Below are 18,425 nucleotides of genomic sequence, written 5' to 3'. Positions count from 1 at the left end.
TAATATTGAATAGATCATGCATTCTTGCCTTAATTCTTTTTAATATGTTGCGGTAGCCTCTTTGCTGATATTAAATATTTTTGCATCAATATTCATCAGAAACATTGGCCTATAGTTTTATCTCACCATAGTTTGGGTATCAAGACCTTATTTGTCAATTGTTCTTTCAATGTCTGACAAGCTTAACTTGTAAATCCAAGTGGTCTTATAGTTTTGTTTTTCCATTTTGGAGTTCCTTTATGGCTTATTCAATTTCTTTTTCTAAGATTAGTTTAGTTACAATGTTTATTTCCTTTTCTGTTCATCGTGATATTTTAGATTTTTAATATTTACCCACTTCGTTTATCAGTTTTGTTATATCACTGGACAAAAAAAATCTAGTAATTTCACATATTTCTCCCTTTTCTTTTGTGAATTCTCCTTTTTCAGTTTGAATATGGTAAGCTGTTTTTCCTTGATATTTCTCTAATTAAATTAACTAGATCTGTTGTTTTTATTAGTTTAAAAACAGCTTCTATATATATTTTTCAATTTCTTTTCTCCCAGTTTTATCACTTTTTTATTCTTATAATTCCGTTTTTGTGATTCTTCTAATTCTATTTTTGGAGTTTTTTGATTTTTAAAAATTTTACAGTTTCTTTAGCTTCATATCCAATTCATTTTTTGTTCTCTCTGTCTCTCACACACATATTTCTTTTTTAATTTCATTTCTCTCTTACTTCATTTCTTGTAGATTCATGGTTAAGCCATCCTTTTTTTCCTGAGGCTCTATTGGTACTTACTGTGAAATTACTCTTTTGAATTTACTTCTTGGGCTTCTCTTAACCTACAGTATTTCTTCATTGTATCTGAGGTTTTCTTTGTTATACACATCCCTACTCTCAGTTTCTGTATTGCGACTCTGTGCCAGGGCAGGACTTCCCATCCTCCTATGCTCTTGAATGGGGTGGATAAATCCTGTCTATTCATGTATCCTCTGAAATCTGAAAGTTGCTGTAACTAATTTTGGATGGGTGGCTGCAGCCAGGTCCTGGCTTCTGCTACTGTGTCTCGGTGGTCCAAAAGGCCTCAAACTTCTCCCCATATCTGAGCAATTACCAACCAGGAGTTGGCTTCATCTTCTGAGAAGCCCTCACTGATTCTGACCAGTTGTTGGAGATCAGCTGGTTTGAAGCCTCTTGGAGGAGCCTCTGACTTCCAGAGAGTGTGCTGCTCTGAGGCTAAGCTGGCTCTCTCCTTCTTTGGCTCTAATTTGAAGGCACTGGCTTCTGGAAGGCCCCCAGAAGTACACATTTTTCCAAACCCCTATTTCTCTTCACAATGACCTATGAAAGACTGACTCCATCCAGCTACCTCCAGGCCTCATTAACTAGACATTGGGGTAGCTTCTGGAAACTTCCCACACACTTCTTTACTCACAGCCTTCTTCTGGCTGTCTTCTTGTATTGTCCTGCACTGCATGAAGGAATTTATTGTTATTTACTTTTGGTTGTATTGATCACTGTTACAATTAATATCTCTTTTGGGCTTTTTTGTCTGAGGAAATTGGGCTGGCTACAACCGTTTGCATCTGCTATGTAACATGCTATGTGCTAAGGATACAAAGAAAGACAGAAAAACAAACAACAACAAAAAACAAACAAGCACCCCCCCACACATAAAACAAAACAAACCAGCCTCTGCTTTTAAAGAGCTCAGTCTAATAGGGAGATAACATGAAAACAAATACGTACAAACAAGAAACATACAAGATAAACTGAACGTAATCAATAGCCATTTTAGCCAACATGGTTCCTTCTCATAAGGGATTTTGGGTTAACTTTAACAAGATGTTATATCAGTAAATCTATGTACAGTATGGTAAAGTATTTATACGTCAAATTAGGTAATGGTTTAAATTTCATAAATTCAAGGTCTGTTTTGACATAACGCACATACCAGCAGAAACCAAAGTGAGGATTGGCTATTTACTGGATTCACTGACACTTTGGCAAAACCAGTAATTACATTGAATAGCTCTGAGTGGCATAGTGGGGCAGCTAGGTGGCACAGTGGAGAGAGTGCTGGGCCTGGAATCAGGACAACTCATCTGTGTGAGTTCAAATCCTGCCTGTGTGACCCTGGGCAAGTCACTTAACCTTGTTTGCCTCAGTTTGCTCATCTGTAAAATGAACTGGAGAAGGAAATAGCAAACCCCTCCAGTGTCTTTGTCAAGAAAACTCCAACTGGGGTCATGAAAAGTCAGACACGACTGAACGTACAGCCGTATAGCAGGCACGTTAACCTACTGGAAGCAACAACTGTCTGGACAATAATTAATGACTGATTTCTATAACAGAATTCTGTAACAGAATACATATTCCTTCCATTAAATGATGAACTTACTGCAAAGTAATACAGTAATAATAGGTTGTAGTAAGAAAATGTTAGTAATATAAGATGCTTTAACCATGATATAAAGATCATTAATTCTTACAGTAATCTCTCCTCACTCCTGAAATGATTAAATATTCAAGTAATTGCAGTACTTTTTTCCTTACCATTGTTTCTACTGAAATCAGAACACTGGGAAAAGGCTAAACATCTAAGGGTCATACAAAGGTAACTGTGTTCTTATTCTGTATTAATTATTTTAATGGTTTCAGGTTCCATGAAAATCCCATGGAAGACTGTTGAACAGATAAAACAAAGTAGGCAAATTTGCACTGTTTAACCAGGAAAATATACAGTATTCATTAACACAGATTCCTTTTACAACTAACCACAGTAGGGAACCACTTGAACTCAGTTCTGCTCTTTGCCTACGATGACCAGGTTTGATTTAAAGATTACTAACCTATAGTGGCTTAAAAAGTTTTTTAAAGGGTTCATGGCAACACAGGCTTAGAGACAGAAGGTTTCACGGCAGCTATTCATGGGGCAAAATGTCTACATCACAGAAGTTTTTTTCCTTCTTCTTCCCCCAAGACAAGTCATCGTGAAAGCTAGGAGTCCTGAATGGTGGTGATCAGAACTGAAAGGTCTTAGATTTGATATACTTTCAGTATTGCATTAAGATCTAGTTTCTCTCTTTAAGAAAATGATGTGCTCAGATTTTGGAAGACCTGAGTTTGAATGTGACCTTAGACACTGACAATCTGCATGACCCTGGGCAAGTCATTTAACCTCTCCCGGCCTCAGTATTCTCATCCATAAAATGGGGCCAATAAAAGCACATCTATTCCAAGTTGTTATGAGGATTAAAAGAGAGAGCAAACAGTGCTTTGTGAACCTTATAAATGCTACCTATGAAGATGATGTTTTACTCTGAATTTAGTATTTTGGGGACTCTTAAATATGGCAGCCCTTAGAGGACTTTCTGAAAACAACCAAGAGCTGAATGAACATTTTGTTTTCAGTATGCGTCTACACCTAAACTGGTGAGGCAGAATTCAAATAAAAACTTATTTTTCTTTAAAGTCTGAAAAGTCCTTGGTTAGGTTGAGTGTTTCCACATTTTATACAGTTGCTTTGCCATCACTTAAGAGGATATATGAATTGAAATCAACCTCCAATAATAATTAGGTCAGTTATCTATTAAACAAGAACTACTGGAAAAACTGGAAAGGTTTATATCACTTATTTATACTATAAATAAATCTTTGTTTTGCAATAATAAACTTAATAAATAATAATGCTAATAATAAATTTAATAAACAATAAACTTGAAATATAAAGGATCATATTGTTAAAAAAAGAGAAGAGAACATGGCACCTTTTGATTTAATTTTAAAAATTTACCTTTAAGAGCCACGGGTAGGAACTCAGCAAATTTGATATTATTTTTAAAAGTTTGGTACAAATGTAATTAATGAAATTATGACACACTGTTAAGTGGAAAGATTTGCTTCAAATACCTTTATGAAAGACCAAATGACACAAATACATATGAATAATAGCACTTTCCTATGGATAAGTTGTCAAAGGATACAAACAAAAGTTTTTTTCCTTATTTTTACCAATGTTATATTTTTCATAGTCTCAACTGGCCGTGTGTCCCTGGATGTGTTGAGAACAATATCCAAATCGACTCCTCAAGCAAATTAGGTTAGTTTTCCTTAGAAGTTTCCCCATACTTGAATGGCTCAGGGGGGGTCTAAGGCTCAACATTCCCCCCTCTGAAGGCCCGATTCCTGGTAATCTCTAGTCACACAGACATAAAATAGCTGGGCCATCTCTAGTCATCACCACTGGTCCCAGATGGCTCTGGAGAAAGTGAGGCTGGTGACCTTGCACAGCCCTCCCTCACTCAAATCCAATTCAACTGAAAGTCATGTCATCATCTCCCTGATGTCATGGTCCTCTTTAAGAATGAAGGGCAAAATCATAACCACAAGACATAAAATGACTTACCCACATAGAGGAGGGGGCCCTTTAGCCTCAGTAGATGTCCAAAGATTGTTGCCTACCCTGATGATCAGATACGCTAAATGGAAGTTGTTTGTTCAGTCATTTCAGTTGTGTCTTACTCCTTGAGAACCCATTTGGGTTTTTCGTGGCAAAGGTACTGACATCCTTCTCTGGCTCATTTTACAGATGAGGAAACTGAGTTGCGCAGGGTTAAGTGACTTGCCCAGGGTCACAAAACTAGTATGTGTCTGAAGCCAGATAGGAACTTGGGAAGATGAGTTTTCCTAACACCCACTCTGGTACCCTATCCACTGTGCCATATAGCTGCCCCCCATATGGAGGCAAAGAGGGCCAAATTTATTCAAGTTAAGTGCTATGCCATAATAATAATAATTATTATTGTATGTATGTATATTAAGGTTTATTACATATTTATGCACCAAGGATTACAAAGTACTTTACAAAAATCTCATTTCATCCCTGTCTAATATCTTTTCCATGATATAGCTAAGTAAACCTGTTTTTAAACTGCATAATGACCCATCAGAGTCCCATTTCACTATAATACCTAACCTAAACAATCCAAGGATTGCCTTGAATCAGGCCTACCCATTAAGTTGGGCAAAACACTTAACCTCTCACTGCTGTAGCAAATTCCTTCAGATTACCTATTGCAAACTAGGTTGAAGGAGATTCGTCATGCTGGGATTCCCTATATCAGTGAAATTACCAGCCTAGTCTCTATCATGTTTTTACATCTTATTCAATTCAGAATATATCCTTGTATCTACTGGGAGAGACAAGGAGAGTGGTGGAAAGGATTATGATATTTCAAGCAAAAGGAATCAATAAAACTTAATAAAAAAATAATTAACTGAGTCAGCCCTTTCATTCTGAAACCTATAGAAGCCTTTATGCTTGGAGCCCCACAGGAAAGGCTGTAATAGAACAAGAAAGATTTTGATTTTACCTTCACTTTCCCAACAAGTTCTGGAATCAGGATTATATCAATGTGGGAATTATGGAAGGATATCTGAGATGCTAAAAGACTGGTAGATTAAAATATACTTTCAATTTCAAAATATTTAGAATGATTTAGACAGCAGTACAGTGAATCTTATCACTACTGAAAATGATTTATAGGGAGAGGTAGGGATTTTGTTGGAGACTATATTTTAAAAAATTAATTATAGGCTTACATGAAGATTCTAATATATGTTTTGAATGGATAAGTAAATTGAATACTGTCAGTGATCTCTGAAATCTCTCCAAAGCAAATCTAAATAGTTAATAATTATATGAATCTGTTAATGATTTTGAGTTTCATAGATGAAAGGTTCTATATGCTGAAGTGCTCACTGTACCCAAATTTTGAGCAGAATATTCAAAGAAAAAGTTTTTCTTGCATGGTTCTCCCCCAATCTCCCCTCCCCTACTTTAACATAATAAATACAGCCTCTAGAGGCACCTCCTTGGGAGTTTTAAGAGTTATCAACTAGTTTCATTTCTGAAGAAAGACATAAAACATCTAGCGATTCATTGATTATAATACTGTTGTGATGTTTTTCCAATATATTAATATGTTTGTTAACAAAAGGAATGAATTTCAGTGACACTTATTTGTTCAGAACTTCATTATCACGGTAGCCATAAAATAAAAGGCATATGGATGTGTTCCAACATGTTAAAGGATCTTATGATATGAAAATAGCATTAAAAACTAAAATAGAAGCGAATCCCTAGTGCAAAGGAAGGGAACTTTCACATAAGGACAAGTTGGGTTGCAGGCCCTAGCAGAAGGTAGCAACAAGATTCCTTTATCTTCAGCATTTCCTGGGAATAGCCCAGGACCCTAATGGCTGCAGCCAGGGTAGCCTGTAACTGATCTTCCTTCCCCCTGATGGGAACAGGGGGCTATTGCAGGTGAAGTTGTGATTTAAAGGGTATTTCTGCCTCTTTAAAATCTCCTCTTCCTGCTTACATATGCCTGAAATTCTTTTCAAGAACTTTGATTTCACTGTTAGTGACAAAAAGCTTAACATGGTGATTATGTTGCTCTTTGAAACAATTATCCTAAAAGCTGACAGTCAGTCATCAATGGTAAAAAAAGATGACTATTCTTACAGTTGCCTTTGCTCTGGCAGGAGAAGGCTCGTGTGAATGCGGAAATATTTGTAGGGAGTAAGGACCTTAGGGCTGCGGCCCCTCCTCACCAGGGAAATTCTCCTTTCTGTGAATGGGAATCAGGAATTGTCACTCAAGCCCAGGGTGAGGGAAGTGTTGCTTTCCAAAAAGGATGTAGTAGATTCTGTCCCTTCAGTACCGATCCACAAACATGTAGTAAGCACCTATTATGCATGTAGTCCAGAGGTAGGTGCTGGGTGGGCACAATAAAGATGAATAATAAAGCAAATTAAAAATAAAAGTCTTATAGATTCCCCAATACCTTCTTTCCCTTGAAGTTTGTACAAAATACTTTATATGCCAGTAATAAGTTCCTTAGAGTAGGACTCTTTTTATTTTGTCTTTGTGCTTGTAGCACAATGATGCATGGATAATTAAGTGCTCAAGAAATGTTTGTTATATGTATGTTATACTGGATTCCCCTTAGGGGAGGGGGGATGTTCTTGGGTTAACAAACCAGGTCTCCCACAGGAGTTGGAAGAGAAAAAGAAAATAAGAGAAGAAAGAAGCAACATGGCGAATCATAGAGCGATTGATTTTTGTTAGGCTCCAAGCAACATGTGTCAGCGGAAAGAACACTGGACCGCAAGAACCACAAGACCATTCAGGTCTAGTCTTAGCTCTGCTGCTAATTAGTCTTTGAACAGGCCACTTTAGCTTTCTCTGTCTCGATTTCTCCATCTATAAAGTAGGTAAGGATCTCCCTTTCAATGCTAAGATTATGATTCTATGGGTCAGGGGAGGAGAAGGGTACAGAGTTCCTAAGAAGAAGAAGATATTGCTAATGGGCAGGGAAGAGTATAGAAACGGGAAACTGTTGACACAGAAAACAAATTTCAAAGATGACAGAACTTTGCCTACTTTCCTTTCTTTTTTTTTTTCTTTTGGAGGCAATCGAGGTTATTGCCCAGGGTCACATAGCTAGTAAGTGTCTGAAGTCAGTTTTGAACTCAGATCCTCCTGACTTGACTCTAGGACCCACACTCTATCCATTATTGTACCATCTAGCTGCCCTACCTACCTTACTTTCAAATGGATAACTAGAAGATGTGTTTGAAGATATTTTTGTCATAAGAAGCTTGCCTGTCTTGTATGATTCATACTACTACTTTGAAAGATTTATGATATCCTCAGTGTGATAAATTCCTTCACAGGTACAGATCAAAATCCCTCTATACTATATCCTGTTAGATTTTACATCTCCATTTCCACCACTAATCCTACTTAAAATAGCTATACAACCAGAGGAAAGTCTTCCTCTTGTTCTTTGGGTATCTTGTACTCTCAGTACCTTTTAATACCTGTACCCACTTGTGGGTGCAATGGGAAGATGCCCTGGGAGCATTATCAAGCTGAAGTACATTGTCTGAGATGATTTATGTATATACTTAAAGTGTTATCACTAGAAAAGGAGGTAGGATTGTCAAGCTGTAGGACTAGGGATGAATGTATGAAATTTTGTGGTGTTAGCTGTTTTTAATACGTATTTCCTTATAAAGAAGTTCTATTCCCAGAAAGATTTGCTGAGGTATCACTCACTTCTCTCATTAGCGAAGACTTTTCACAAAAAAGCCAAATGCCAGGGCAAACTAAGTGCTAAAAGTTCATCAAGTAGCAGACAGCTGTGCCCCGCTGGCCAGAAGGAGCAGAGGGGAAAGACAAGCCAGGCCTCACCACTCCATCTGCATCCAGCTGTCTCTTGGCTCTTTGTCTCTGCCTTCCCTCCCCGCCCCCCAGCCCCCAACCAACCACTTTCTCTGGGTTCTGGGTACTGAATTTGGGTAAGAAATCATGCTCATTATCCAGGTGGCTGATGGTTTCCTTGAATGTTTTTCTGAGGTTCTGAGGCTACCCCAGTCACTTCGTTTTCCATCTCCTGCATTACACACACTTTAAATGTTTTTTTTTGAAAAGTACTCTAAATTTTTGTCATCTTTGTATCCTCAGGAACTAGAATAGGGTCTGGTACACTGTAGGTACTTAGTAAATGTTTGTTGAGTTGGATTAAAATACAAAACATGAAAAGAAAGACCTAAATGTAAGCTTTGACTTGGCAAAGTAAAGGCTTTGCAAATTATTTTGCATTGGTTCCCTCTGTCAAAAATGCTGGCAATACACTTTCGCATAGTTTCCACTATAATTCTTTGAATCATTTTGCAAAAGCCTAAGGAGGGCAAGGGACCAGTTCCCAGAGGTTTGCATGGGCTCTCCTTACTCTATTTCAGGATGAAAATATCAAGGACCAATTGGAGGTGGTGCTAGAATTACCTGAATGAATATAAAATTTATCAAATCATTTGCCACTATTCAGATGCAAAACAAAAAAGTTTAATTTCCCCTGTATGGACTAAATCCTCATTACTATGATACAAATTTAAGTACCAAAAAAATCAGAGAATTCATGAGTTCAGATTCTTATAGTAACTAAAATACATTAGACTGGAAGTAAGAGATGTTTCTTGGTCCATTAATGAGAATCCTGTGAACTTCTTAATTATTAGAAATTTGTCTCATCTTTCTCCTTGTTTCTCACAAGAAGGGTTAAATAATATCACTTTTAATTTCACAATAGAAAATATGTTATCATAGTTCCACAGTTGTAAGGGAACTGGATTCCATCACAAACATACCAAAACCCCCATTGAAATCATTCTAAACACTGTAGAGAATTTAGTCTTTTGGACTGGAAATTTGTATGGTTGATTTCTGTCCACAGCTGTATATAGCTGGAGAGGATGGGCAGCTGTTTTGGAATTAAGAGGTTTGTTATTTTTTTGTTTTGTTTTGTTTTGTTTTTACCCTCTAACACACAAAACAAAGTTTCACAAAGGTGTTATTTTTAAAATTACAGATAAGATATTGTTTCAATTTTTAATGTTAGGTTTTCCTGAAGGTTGTAACAACTCATATTTGTATAGTCCTTTAAGATTCACAAAGCACTTTCTTCACAATGCAGAAGTATGTAATACAATTTTTATTATCTTCATTTCACAGATGAAAAAACTCAGAGATGTTAAGTGAGTTGTTTAAGGTCATATAGTTTGTAAGTGCAATAGTCAGAATTTGAACCCAGGTCCCTGTTTGTCTCCAAGTTCAATACTGTTTCTTACTACACTAAGATGTCTAATCTTTTTAGAAGAATATTTTATTATTCCAAAATCTGAAGTCTAACTATAAAACATTTTTAGGATAGACCATCTAAAATTCAAAGAAATTTAACGTTTAAGGTAAAAGAAGCCCAAAACAAGAAAGGGCAAGATTATGTAGATAATAACATCTTAGTGAACACGAATGCTTCATCCCATTTATCATTATTTTATATATACACATATATGTATATACATATGGATACACATACACACACATTTTATGTATGTATGTATGTATGCATATGGGTACGTATGTGTATATATACACACACATATATATCTTGTAAGCCTTTTTGGACTACAGGACTATGATGTCCTTGGAATGTACCCTCCCAGACAATATCTCATCCAGCTATTTTGGGGAGGTAGTTCTTTTGCACTCTGGACATAGCTTCAAAGAATCCAAGATTTTGCAGGGACTTCAGAGATCATTTAGTTCAACCCAAGCTAAAAGATGAGTCTCTTTTTATAACACCTTGAACACACAGTCATCCAGTCTCCACTTTAAGGGTTGGAGCATGGGAGAAGTCAGCCACTATAGCTCTCAAGGAAGCCCACGAAATTAATTGTCAGCATATTTTAAAAGTCTCGTTTTTTTGTAGAGTCAACCTATTCCCCAGCACAGCAGCGCCGATCTTTGGGACCAAGAGGATTAAGTCATACCCCTCTTTGGTATGATATTCCTTCAAATATTTGAAGAAAGTGGTCATATTTCCTTCAAGCCCTCTCTACTCTAGACTAATTTTTACCAGTTCCTTTAAATGATCCTTGAATGTAATGGATTTAAGTCCCCTCATCATCCCGGTCAACATAACCTTCCTAAAATGTGTTGTCAAAAACTAAATATAGGACTCCAGAACAGAACCTGTCTTTCTTCTGGATGTTACATTACTACAAGCCCATCCTAAGATTGAGTTTTTTGAATGTCACATCATACTGCTATCATCACAAAAAATTTCATGGGTTAATTAAATAAATTGCCCAGAGACACAGAGCTGGTCTATACCAGAGGTGAGACTTAAACCCACATCAACCTGGCTTCGAAATTTGATGCTCTAACCACTATACACACTGGCATCTCACTTCCAGATTCTGCATGTGTTAAATATAATTTCTTTCATATAGTGAGTATTCAATAAATATTTGTTGATATGATTTGACCTAAATGAAAGAGATATTGTAGTAAGCAAATATGACCAATGAATCCCTCAAACACCAAGAAAATCTAGTCAATTAGATTAGGTCACTTTGAGTCATTGTTCTCTTGATCTGAGGTTAGAGCTTTAAAAATAGTCTGAAAATCAATAACATGTTTAAGCTCCAGTTTTTTAAAAAATGTCAGAGAATAAAGCTCAGTGAGCTATAATTATACCACATCACTACTTTTTTTTTTAAAAAATCATTTGTTTTTAGCTTTCACCATTTACTTCCATAAGATTTTGAGTTCTAAATTTCCCCCGCCCCCTCGCTGCATTGCGTTTTTCAAGAGCCATAGACTAAGACAAGAATTCCTAACATTTTTGTATCATGGAACCCTCTGGTAATATGTTGAAGACTATAGACTCACTTTCAGAATAATGTTTTAAATTCATAAAACAAGACACATAAGATGACAAGGAAACCAACTATATATTGAAATACCAAATTCATGGACCCCCCCCCCCCTGAAATTTATTCATAGACCTGGCTGGGGATGCTAGGTTAAGATGTCTAATTAGACTATTATTTCTTTTTTCTCTGCTTCAATTGCTAACCAACTACCACTCAGAGTTCTGACAAGTCATCCTAGCTGCAGCAGGTGAACACCCAGGCAGAGAGACAGGGAGCAACATGTTGTAGACAAGCCAAACTGCTACTACCCTCACCCACCACCTTGACCACCATCTCCTCAGGCCCTGTGAAGCAGCCTAGGCCCCTGAATCCAAGAGCCTTGAGAGTAGCAATGACTCTCATTCCAGTACATATGGCCATCAATCAGGAGAGAATCTTCCTTATTGACCATCAGCAATAGCTTCTGGCCAATTGCTACCAACCTGTGCATAATCTCAAGGAGCCCTGGAGGTGGTAGAATCCCCCAGAAAAGGTCTGGCTTTTCATCCAGCACTTAGGGCCATCATCTGGGGAGGCAGCTCCTTTGGGGAATGGGTCAGTAATTTGCACTAACAATAGATCAGAATGAACTTGTGGATCAGGAGAACTAGCCTCCTAGAACAGTAGGGCACCCTGGAAAAGGGACAAGTGCCAGCTTGTGTCAGGCAGGTCGAAACATCATAACCTTGACCAACTTCTGTCCTCAAACCTTGATGGAGACAACTCAAGAGCCTGAACCCAACAGCTTTGGAAATAGAAATGCCCAGTGTCCTCAGCCATCATCTTGGGGAGCAACTTCTGTGGAGACACAGCCTAGGAATTACTTTTACAGGTGCTACAACCATAGCTACTGAAGACTCAGAAAGGCAAGTCCTTGTTACCAAAGTCCTCGGCACTGACAAGTGGTTCAACATCAGAAACTGATTTTATCAGTGGAAATGACATTCAAGAAGAATTGTTAGCATCTGCTTTGTTGCTGAACCCTAAGAACTATGGGGCCTTTCCACGTGACTTATAGCGGAAAGCTTCCATATGAGTTGTGACTCCCATTCTAATGTGAGCCATCTGAAAGCAGAGATTGTCTTGCTTTCCTTTTCGCTTCCTTGGCACTTGGCACAGTGATTTATACACGGTAAGCCCTTACTAAACGCTTGCTTCATTTGTTCATTCATTCACTCAAAATCATTTTCTCCACTGATTTCAGAAACATAAAAGAAAATAGAAAGATTACGACTTTTTCTGTCTTTCTGTTCCTCATTTTTTTGGGTTTTCTTCAAGAAGATTTCAACAAGACTAATATTGTTAAGCTACTACCGTTTGGGTGTTTCTCAACTTCACAAAATTAAGGATTTTCTTCAGCTACTAATAACCCTCTCAGAGACAGCTCTTACCACAACAATCCTCACCATTGTCAAATGATCCATCAGAAACATATATGACCTTATTAATGGAAAGGACATCATATAATTTACATGATCATCTTTGCTACTGCATCCCAATATTCTCAAGCCTTTCCATCCTACTTGTGGCTTAAACTTTCATATATGTTATCTAAACTATTAGAATGTGCGCTTCCTGAGAAAAGGGATTCTTTTGTATTTGTTATCGCCAGTGCCTGGCACATAGTAAGCATTTAATAAACTTAATAATACACACTTAAACTTTTTATTCTTTCATTCAATACTCTTCAGTTCATGAGTGCCTTTGGTTTCATGCACAATTAAAAAGGAAAATACGTGTTAATTAAAATTAAAAAGGTCATAAAAATAAACCAAATGACATCAAAGATGACATCTTGATGGCACTGATATTTTATTGTGGGATAAAAAAGCATGATAATGATCACTGATAAAACCACTATCACTCTTTTCTTTCAATTTGCAGAAGCTATTTAAGAAATTTTACTATTCAATGGCAGTTAATTTGTGCTGTAAGCTAAACAAAACTCATTGAAAATGTCCATTTCAGTCATCAGCATATGTTTATCTCTCGTTCATTCATTCACCATACAGCCAATGTTGAAGCCAGCTGTCTCTTGGCTTTATTTCATATTTTCGAGAATAAGTATATATGATGTAAATAGCAATCACTCTTATCAGTAAGTTCCCAAAAGGCAGGTAAAAAGAATCATCAGCTGATGGCTGTCATCCTATTCTGACATAAGGGTATAAAACAGTAGAAAGTTTAGGAGAATTGATGGTATTTGCTTGTTTTTAATCATTTGTGTTCACTTTCTTTTATCAACAATCCTTCTCCCCTTAGCTTTCTGTCCTAACAAATCCACTATTTTCATACCTCTAGAGAAAGCCATCTGTTAGGATAAAGCTGTGTGGCACTATCATAATTCAAATATTCCTTTTCTTTTTAAGTGTTTCTTGACCCTACAATTATAGACAAACACCGCTGGATATAAACATAAATGAAATTTGCTAATGTGGCATGCAAACAATACTAAAATGTGAACTTAAAATAGGAAAAAATGCAAAGCCAAGGAAGACTCCATTATGATTCTTTCAATCTCTTTTAATGCATCATAAAACTGAGAATGTTTCACTACAGAAAAACATTTTGGCTTCTTTTATGGTTTCAAAGAAGGATAATTATGATTGTCATGAAAACACATTGAGCAGCTGTATACTGTTAACAAAAGAGCCATTATATGAATGCTTATAAAAACTGGCAATTTAAACATTCAGATTTCCTAGAAATTAGATATTCTTCTCCAATAGAGCAGATACCAAAAAAAGACTATTTTCTATTAATTGTGGCTGTGTATCAGTCATATTTCAGAGCCAAATAGACCATCCTTATTTTGGGACAACTGCCACATATTTAGAAGTATACATTACATCATTTTGTTAAAAGTAGTTTCACATTCTCAATTTAAAAAAATACCCAGGTCAGTAGAATTTTTTCTCACACAGACACATTTGCTTAAAAATCATAAAGAATGTAATGAAGAATTATTGAGTTTGTTATGTGATAGCTAATTAATAGATACTTACTCGTTAAAGACTAGATCCGGAGCGAAATAGAGAAATTGGCTGTTCGTATGTTTGTAAGATCTCCAGCTCAAGGCAAATGATGATAGACACATCCAAGAATACTGGATTAGGGTAATTTGGTCCTCAAGAGGCAAATTTTTGAATCCTGGAAAAGGGAACAATTAATCACAGAACTACACTTGACAGTTCACATGCTGTCCATGAGGAAATACCTCAAGATGCCCCCAAGTGCTCCTTTACCTCTCAGTTCAATTCACCAAGCCTTGAAGAAATACTTTCTACGTGGTCAATGTTGAATTGGTTTATAAACATCTTCAGCTATTGTAGGCAGTAAAAATCTAACCGGAACTTAGATGGAGTGGTCCAGCTTGGCTACTGGTTCGAAATGCTCTTTTTTCCCGCTTTTAAAACTGATAAATCTGGAAAATTTTCTCGACCCCTAACTATTTAGTAATATGTACAACTGCTAAACTCAAGATGCATTTATGATCATGATCCTATAAAATTCAATATCAGTGTATTGGATTCTTGACAAAATTATGAAGTAAATCAGTTATTTTGGGGGTACCCCCTCTCCCTCTTGGCAGTGCTTCTCTGTCCCTTTTTGTTTTCTTCTTGATACCATCTCTCAACCCCACTTCCCCTTCCCCCTTTTATAACGCGCGCGCGCGCGCACACACACACACACACACACACACACACACACACACACACTCTCTTCATGCTGCTTCAACAGGGCAGTACCCCAAACTCTACTTCTGAACCTATCCTGATCCTATTCCTTTTTTACCCTAGCCCCAATTCCTCAGGACATTGCTCTCAGTTAGGTGACAGCCAATGCAGAAATACTTTTGAATAAGTGGATGTATTTTTAATTTAATTTAATTTTATTCCAAACTTAATAAACACTAAATAAAATGACCATCTAATTGTAGAAGAGGAGAGGCTTATACATGGAATTGCATGCCTCTATTGCATAGAGCTTGCTTTTCTTTTTAAGTATATAATAAAGTCAATATAGAACTTTCAAAGTTGTTCTGCCTGTTTGTGAATCTTTCTGTGCTTTTCTCTCTCTTTTTTGTGGGGGAGGGGAGAAGGACCCCACCTCTAGCTCCCTTCTCCCTATCGCCTCTCCTCTCTTGTTAAAAAAAAAGAAAGAAAAACAACCCCCCCTACCCCGTGACAAACCATGGTTCCAGAATACAAAGAAATAAACATATTATTCATCTTCTAACAGATGATATATTCAAGATGCAAGATGACTCATATATTTTTGGACATGGCCAATGTGGAAATTTGTTTTCCTTGATGCTATTTATTTGTTACAGGTGGAACTTTTGATGTTTCTTAATTATACTCTACAAGGGCTCCTGCCTGCTCAGGCTATAAGTGGAGTTCTTTTTACCTATGGGCTGTACTCATTGGTAGGATTCTCCATTCTTAAACTAAATATTTTTACCTTCACAAGAACACACTTTCCATCCATTTTCATCATCCACACAAGGTGCGTGTGTGTGTATGTATGTGTGTGTCTATGTTTGTGTGTCTTTGTGAACAAAGACAGCCAATCCCAATTCAGCTGAAAGTCACACTCCACTCCACTCTCAATCTATGTTTTTCAAAATGGAAATCTGATAGGAATAAAAATAAAACTATCCCCCTATCTAAGGACAGATGTTACGTAGCAAAGAAGATGGAAAAGCATAGAATAAAGTAAAATCCTACCTGGTAGTACCTTTGCCCACTTTACGACTTGAATCATCTGCTTGCCAGCCAGGCGGTTCAAGGTAGAAAGCAAGTTTTCTGCCGTATCTGGTTTGGAGCTATCATAGCCTGCATACACAATTTCCGGTTCAATGCTTTCAAGGACCATAGAAGGTGAAGGCGTCAGTGCTCGTGATATTGTGGAGAGCTGAGGAACAAGTGCTGTATTAACAGAGGGTTCTTTTACTGGTGCAATATACGTTGTCCCTTCCTCTGGGCTCTGGGGAGGTGGTGGTGGAGCCTGCTGCGGAGGCTGCTGTTCTTCGTGTAACCCTTTCAACTTTCCCAATTTCTTTGACTTTCGAGCTGAAAGCAAAAAGATCTTGTTACGAAAGGTAGAGAAGAGTTTTATTTGTCTTAACTCCAGGATGCTCAAACTTGGGTGTAAGAAGTAAAAATATTAAAACGAACAATAACAATTAAGCACATACAATCAGAAAAACAGCTGAACTATTCACATAACAGAGATAAGGGGTAACAGATGTACCCTAGGTGCTGTATCAGTACCCACAAAGTGTGAAAGATCCAGAGGACAGCCCCCATTATATCAGACAGATCTTCTGCGGAAGATCTAAAGGATTTAATAACAAAGGCATTTATTTGTGGGTTGCAATCTATATCAGGTAGCGGGAAATCAAAGATTCAAGAAGTGTCAAAATAACAAGGTGAATCAAATTAATGCTTACGCTAAGATTTTCCATTTGAATACAGAGATTTAAAGCATACATTTAGCATCAGACCTCACATTATAACAGTGTGGAAGCTATCTCTATTTAAAGTATAAAGATTATGTGACAAAGCTTAAAACTACAGGCTTTCAATTACATAGGCTCTTGGGAACGAATAGAGTGCAGCATAGAGTTAACAAATTAAATACATGATAAATGAAATATATAATCAAAACACCTCCTAAGCGCCAACGATTCCTGTCTTCTCTATTAAACTTAGAATTAAGAACAAAAATAAAGATGGTACACATTGTGCTCCTCTTTATATCTTGCTCACTCTAATGAACCTTCCCTGACTCTCTCTTGATCCTCCTTGAGTAAAGACATGGACAATTACCACGATGTACTTGATTAAATCCTGTAGGTATTTTTCTCCTATATTGTTTTTCTTTTTTCTTTGACTACACCAAAAGTTTCTAAAGAGCAGGGATGATGTTTTCCACCTTTAAAAATACCTCACTCCACCTAGGAAAATGTTTTAACTACATCACATAATGCATTTTTATTGAATGGATGACCATCAAATGGCTTCAAGCCAAGAAATGAATGCAAAGACCTCATAATGCATAAAATGGACAGTCCAACCAATGAATCTACAGAAGTTCTTAATAGAGGAGAAAATTGTGTGATGCTAAACCTTCTAACTACACTTGAAAAATCTATTCTCTACTCTCTAGTCTCTTCATCTAAGACAATTTAAATACCAAATTCATTTCTATTTATTGAATAGAATGGACAACTGCTATGTTGAAATGTAATACCATTTCAGGTATTTTAGAAGGCAAATATTTTAAAACACAGAATCAACACATCTTATGACATTTCCCCCTTTTTCATGCTACTTCAAAGGTTGTACATATGACTCTTTGGAATCATGTGGAGCCAAAGGACCATGGAGTACTGTACATTCTTGCTCTAGTTCAGGGTTCTTAACCTGGAGTTGTGGGTTTCCAAAAAATATTTTGATATTCTCATTTCAATACAATTGGTTTTCTTTGTAATGCATCTTATCTTATGCATTTAAAATCCTTATTCTGAGAAAGGGTCCATGAGTCTCATCATACCAAAGGAGTCCATGACACAAAATAAGGTAAGAATCCCTGCTTTAGTAGTTTATTCCACTTAGTCAAAGAACTCCAAACTGTTGAGGAACTGTATAAGCCTTGACTGTTCACTTCACCCTCTGATGGTCAGCTCTATATATGAGTTCTGTGATCTAAGAAGCTTTTAAATTCCTATAGATTATGATTATGCTATTTTGAATAACAATTAGAAAAATGAACAGACATATTAGAATTATGGCTGTCTGTCTCGCTCTCTCTCTCTCTCTATATATATATACATATATATATATATATAGATAGATAGATAGATAGATAGATAGATATACACACATACCTAAATATTTCAGTAATTCAGAATAACTTAGGAGAAGGGCTAGTCTGAATGATCAAAAATTCTGAACCATTAAAATGTTTTTAAAAGAAAATAAAAGATTGCCTTTGAAGATATACTGCAACTGAAATAAGTCTAACAAAAATTGATATAGGAAACAAAGTGGGACCTATAATTAGCTTAACAATCTCCAATAAAAGGCGGCTTCTAAAGTAATAGAA

At 36.7% G+C, this 18,425-nt stretch overlaps 1 protein-coding gene across 2 annotated transcripts in view; it reads right to left on the bottom strand.

Annotated features, from left to right (window-relative positions):
* NR3C2 (nuclear receptor subfamily 3 group C member 2) overlaps positions 1 to 18,425 on the bottom strand; it is a 401,382-nt gene that overhangs the window by 62,503 nt on the left and 320,454 nt on the right. For both annotated transcript variants that reach the window (XM_036763399.1, XM_036763398.1), the window contains exons 5-6: positions 16,043 to 16,387; positions 14,318 to 14,462 (exon numbers count right to left, since the gene is read on the bottom strand). In XM_036763399.1, the coding sequence (XP_036619294.1) occupies positions 14,318 to 14,462; positions 16,043 to 16,387 (490 nt within the window). The remainder of the gene's footprint in view (positions 1 to 14,317; positions 14,463 to 16,042; positions 16,388 to 18,425) is intronic.

The sequence above is a fragment of the Trichosurus vulpecula genome, chromosome 6 (genome assembly GCF_011100635.1).
Source record: "Trichosurus vulpecula isolate mTriVul1 chromosome 6, mTriVul1.pri, whole genome shotgun sequence".
NCBI classification, from domain to species: domain Eukaryota; kingdom Metazoa; phylum Chordata; class Mammalia; order Diprotodontia; family Phalangeridae; genus Trichosurus; species Trichosurus vulpecula.
This window is presented reverse-complemented; position numbering and strand designations above follow the sequence as displayed.